Here is a 5,757-nt window from a genome sequence, read left to right as displayed (position 1 = left end):
ATTGCCGATCATTCTATAAAATATTGTAAATAGATAATACGGCTTTGCTACTTTTTTTTTTGGATGAAAAATATTGAAAAAGAAGAAAGAGAAAGAAAGAAAATTGCAGGATGTCTTATGCGGCCCATGTTACAACAAGCCTGGTCCAACGATTCTACCAGAAAGCAGGCTTAAGTTTTGGTCATGATGTTTAATTGGGCAAAGGCGATGGGCTTGGACCTATTCTATCTGAAATTAAGCTTGGCAGACCATGGCCCAAGTTTTGCTCATTACTGAATAGATACCACCATTGATCAAAGACTGATTGGTCCATGACTTCTCGGGAATACATATATATATATATATATATAGTATTTGGTGGTGCGTGTAGCTACAAATCCTATCCACAAAACGCCTGAGATCCTAAGCACCTTGCATTCTTTTGGATATCCAATGAGCAAAAGGAGGGAAAGCAATCCGTGCCTAAAACCACAAGCACCTCTATCCACCTTCTCTTCAAAACCAGCCAAAGTTAACAAGGGAGGGGGAATGGCTTTCGAAACCTGTTTCCAAATGAGCACCATTGCTTCCACAACTACAGCAACTAGTAGAGCCAGATTTTTGCATGCCCACCACCCCTTCTCCTACAAGGAAAGGCATATTTGGCCGGCAAGCCATGGATCAAAGAGAGCTATTTCATCCCTCTCATCATCGCCGACTCCATCCACATCGATCCCTTCAGTTAATAACCATCGTTCCCGTTTTGTCTGTCAAGCTAAAAATGCAGTAGATGAAGGTAAATTTGTCGTCTTTTTTGCTCTTTCATGTTGGAGTAATGATGAAGGCAAAGATGAAGTAATAGCATTATTTTAGTTGATTGTATCAAGAGTTAGTTTCCAACTGTTGCTGCTTTCGTATTTTCTGAGAAACCTTGGTAGTGTACTGTCCTAAGCTTCTTTAAATGGTGAAAGAGTTCATTTCGTTCTTTAGATTTCTTCACTTAGCTTCTAAACTGGAAATAGAAAATGGCTACAACATGATACATCTTGATTCGGACCTTACTATTTTACGTATATATTGTTCAATGATCATTGTTGTAATAATATGGGGAATTTGCAGTATTGGTGGCCAATGATGCGAACTGGGACAACATGGTCATTGGATGTGAGACACCAGTAGTGTTGGTAGAATTTTGGGCACCTTGGTGTGGTCCATGCCGGATGATCACGCCGGTGATCGATGAATTGGCCAAAGACTATGCTGGAAAGATCATCTGCTGCAAGGTTAACACCGACGATTGCCCGAACATTGCATCTAAGTATGGGATTAGGAGCATCCCAACTGTTCTGCTCTTCAAGAGTGGAGACAAGAAAGAGAGTGTCATTGGAGCAGTGCCAAAGAACACCTTGTGTGATATTATAGACAAATATTTGGAAATGTGATTAGGTTCTTAATTGTATGGTCATGTAAGTGTAGACCATGGTTGTCATGTTACATCATGGCATTGTAATTTCATAAAGTTACTGTCTGCAAGTTTCTCTTCTTGTATTCTTTTTGATATTTCTGAAATCTACATTCTCTAAAGAAGCTTTTTGTTTAATCTAAATTAATTAATTTTAACAAAAGAATGCAAGGTATTGCGCACATCGAACTTGTCATCATTAGGTGAACATCTGATCCAAAGTCTACTCATTGTAGATAATTAATGGATTACGAATTATAGTTTCCATACTAGTCCTTTTCTCATCTCAGTTATGGACCTTAATCAGTAGATGGATAGCGTTAGGGGATCCAAACTGGAGGATGGAATTATTAAAGGTGTGAATTAAATCAAACATATGGTTTAGATACTTCTCGAGTCTCGCTATCATGATACTGCCTCTACATGCTACCTTCCTTTTGAAATGATATGGTGCAAATAAATGATATGTCTCTTCTAAATTATTGACTGTTTGAGTTAATTAATTTTTAAATTTTAATAAATACGTGCCATCTATCCAAACCCACACATACGTAATTGGTAGCACATATAATTTGTTTGTGCATAAAAAATCATGTAATCTCGAGATCCCTGACCTATGCATCAAGTCATAAAAAATACATATAATTTGATGAAATTTGGACTGTCCTAACCAATTGATGCATATATTAGGGTCTCTAAATAAATAGTTTAGAGGAAGTAAAATACATCCAATAATTTAGAACATCAATGTAGAACCCTCATTGTCCGGTATAAATTTAAAGGTCTAAGTGCAGATCTAGCCAAGTCTAGCTTGACTTAATGCCCAATGCAAGATTACTTACCCTTTTCAATTGCACCCAAGTTATAGAGTAATTGCTAATTATTATTGAAGAAGGTCAACTATGATAGCTATATCGACTAATTCAAGCATATAACCTATGAGTACTCTCATATATCTGTTAGCACATCTCCTAATTTTAGGAGACTGATGTGGCCCACTTGATAAGTTTATCCCACATCAAAATAAATCTCGTTTAAATGGTGATTTAAATACAATCGAATTAAGAGGTTATTAAGAGTTTATCTTATTTGGTGGTTTCCGTGATGCATAGAAACTATTAGAGATAAACCTTATGAACAAAGATACGGGTCCCTAACCTAGCATTATAAATAAGCTTGTGGATCCATCACCTAAGGCACTCAAGTCCTGCATAGATTAGAAAATTCGGGTCTCCTCTCTCTCTCTCGCGTGGGGTCTCTCTTCTCTCCCTTTGGTGTGACATCTTCGTGCTTGAAGAGCATAGGCGGAGGTCAGTAAAATTTTTTATTTATTTATTATTCTGCTGCACATAATTTGCCTAACAATATCCACGTTAACAGCAGTAGCAGCAATAGGTACTTTTGCATCAAGACTTCATCTGCATTCTCAGTTAGTTATTTAAACCCATTTGTAGAGCACTAAACATTTTTCATATTATGTGTTTAATAAGTGGGATCCAACTCCAACAGAAAATCTTCCTCAAAATACACAAGGTGATATTTACAAGCTTATACCGTACTATAGAGGAGATGCAAGCTTATACCTTCTCCTTTTAAAGAATCTGGCACACTCATCCTATCTTTGAAGCATTAAAGGTTATAAGGATCAGCAAAGAATTAGTAGCTGCTCTCTAGGCTGTAGCATATAATTTCCAAGTGAATTATTGTTCATAGCAAGGATCCCTAACTTATTTCCAGATGGAGAATGGTACATGTACCCAGAAGATACTTGGAATGGGTGCAAACAATGTTTTAATATCAACCAGCCAAGTAGACATTTGGGCTAGCGAAATGTTGAGTACAATTAATCTTCCTTCAAATATGTTCATGTCCTAGTGCAAGGATCTTACAGCTGCTTATTTGAAGGCATTTCTTATGTATAAGAGAGTTGATGGATTTTCGAATGCCAATGACAAAGAAGAGCTTGCCATGGATTACATCCATGGCTCCTTTTGTCTAATTGGTTGATCTTTAAAGCTATTGGCCTTTGTCTAATTGGTTGATCTTTCGAATTTGGACTCAGCTGTATATAACAATAGCAAGAACAAAAGATACATGGTTGAATTCAAGCATGCTGTGGTCGTGTCAGAACAAAATCTTAAACCTTGGCAAACCCAAAGCATTTGGTACCTGACAAGCAATTTGTTAACAAGTCAGCTCGACCTTGCTTCCATGGCCTTGATTTAAATTTTAAAGTAGTTGTTGGAGTGTTATGAGAGGTTAAACTTGAGCATAAAAAACATTGCACTAATTCATAACTCAAACTATTGGTGATCTAACAATAAAACAACCATTAAAACTGGTGGGGCATTTATAAATTAGAAAATTTCAGCTCAACTGAAACTTTGCAACAAAATAATGGATGCGGTAAATATTTTATATCAGATGATTAGAAACCTAGAGTTTCTGAAAATATTGAATATTAACATCTGCAACCGTTATAAGATGCCGTTGCAGATGGCATAACGTTTCATAAAACAGGAATTCTGGAGCATTTTCGTTATTACGTGCAACTCAAGTAGCCTGTGGTTGCCAAAATAACAGCCATAGAATTTTCCAATTGTGGATACCAAATATCCCAAGCCTTTTTGAACATGTGGTAGCGGAAATGATAAGCCGCCGGATATACCCATTGATGGACCGCTTTCTAAAAGCGGTGGTCGAAGCCACGAATGTGTTGCCGGAAAAAGGCCGTCTGCTTCACGACATTTATTTGCTTCTGAAAAAATATAATTTCTATTAAACTACGTATGTCTATAGAAAGGTAAATAGTGCTGCAAACTGAATAACTTTCTTTGTGGTTCACAATTTTGAAGGTTTTATTTGAACAAACTACATGTCCGTGCCTGAGCTCTTGTATGGTATAAGTTTCTAATTTTATTGGCTGCATTCATATGTGAACTGTTGTTGTACCAAAATAAATAAATAAATAAATAAAAGACCGCTTTCTAAAAGCGGTCATCGAGACAAACGAGGGAGTCATCGACTTGGGTGTTTGGTGGTCTCCTCCAAAAAGAAGATTCCCTAGGCTAGATGTTGAAATGTTCAAACTTTTGTGGATACATCATAAGCCCACTAGTTATTAGTGGGGTGGCCTCCGGGGTGATATGAGAAGATAATTCAAAGAACCAAGTAGAATGCATCATTTGACATAAAAAAAAAAGGATGGATGGTCCATACGTGGCAATATAAAATGGAAAAGAAAAATGTAAGAGATCATTGGGTCTTGTCATCGCTGAATTCACTGGTCCTATATGCTACTCGGTCTGATCGAATGAATCATGACGAGCGTTGCAAATGTCACATGGAATCATTGAATAAAACGGCGGCAGCATTTGATGGAATATATATTATAGAGATCCAAATCAGGCATCTGAATCTATAATTTTGGTTGAAGAAGATTTTTATAATTACAGCTTGGAGATCCAAGTGGTTTGAGGTCTTCAAACCCGCTATCCACATTAATATGGCTAGTCCAATACCTTATTTTTATTTAGCACAAAATCATGCCAAATTTAGTTCATTAGTCCATTGTACACAAAATTTCTTGGTCAAAAATACTGTCATATGGTAATCCATCAAATAAATAAACTCATCATAATACATGCACTTAAAAACGATTCATAGAGAATAAATATATAGATACTTCAATAACTACAATTAGCAGGTGGATATGCAAGAGGATTCTTACCGAAACCACTTGGATGCTTAGGCAATGCATAGATTGGGATTTTCACATTATAATTTTTATATTATAGGTAGTTAAAAGAGAGATCATATCTAATAGCTTAGATCATCAGTGCTCGTGGTTCCAGTTGTTCAGTTAGAATAGAGCTTGTTTCTACATGTATTTTCCGTTCCTGCATCGAACTTTTTGCGAGAAAATGAAATCACGTTTGAAATTCCTTGGCCATTAGAGGTTTGGTATTGTCCTCCCTGGTCTTAGTCTACTCATGTGGGTAGCCATATAGTGGTAACAAAACCTCGTAAAATTATAAATAATCCCAATAGAAAATATATGTAATAGATAAATAAGATATTAATTTAAAGTAATAATTATTTTACTTATAAATTAATGTTATATTTATTTATTACATATCCACCGAACACGTGGCAGGCTATGATTGCATTAGCTAAGAAGTGCGCTGTTCCATTCCAACAGGAATCCCAGAATATCCCATATTTCACGTGTTTCAGATATGAGCGGGTGGCACTCCCGTTATTATTTGCAATGTTAGGGGTTATTTACTAAAGACGGCACCAGCGAGTCAAAGTAT

General features: G+C 36.4%; 1 protein-coding gene across 1 annotated transcript; it reads left to right on the top strand.

The window, feature by feature from the left end:
- The first annotated feature begins 404 nt into the window (after nt 1–404).
- On the top strand, nt 405–1,521 carry LOC103720516 (thioredoxin M-type, chloroplastic-like). Its single transcript, XM_008810254.6, has 2 exons — nt 405–775; nt 1,099–1,521. The coding sequence occupies exons 1-2, from the start codon at nt 433–435 to the stop codon at nt 1,419–1,421; spliced, it is 666 nt and encodes a 221-aa protein (XP_008808476.3). The 5' UTR covers nt 405–432; the 3' UTR covers nt 1,422–1,521.
- The last annotated feature ends 4,236 nt before the right edge of the window (nt 1,522–5,757 follow it).

Source organism: Phoenix dactylifera, chromosome 4, assembly GCF_051530095.1.
Source record: "Phoenix dactylifera cultivar Ajwa chromosome 4, Ajwa_hap1_PhDact_Kaust_v1.1, whole genome shotgun sequence".
Taxonomy (NCBI): Eukaryota; Viridiplantae; Streptophyta; class Magnoliopsida; order Arecales; family Arecaceae; genus Phoenix; species Phoenix dactylifera.
Note: the sequence above shows the minus strand (reverse complement) of the source record. Positions and strands in the feature narration are given on the sequence as shown.

What these genes read in the sequence shown, in the direction of transcription:
- LOC103720516 (XM_008810254.6), top strand. Translation starts at nt 433, where the DNA reads ATGAGCAAAAGGAGGGAAAGCAATCCGTGCCTAAAACCACAAGCACCT. An exon ending in TAAAAATGCAGTAGATGAAG is followed by an intron (nt 776 to 1,098) that starts GTAAATTTGTCG and finishes GGGAATTTGCAG; the next exon opens with TATTGGTGGCCAATGATGCG.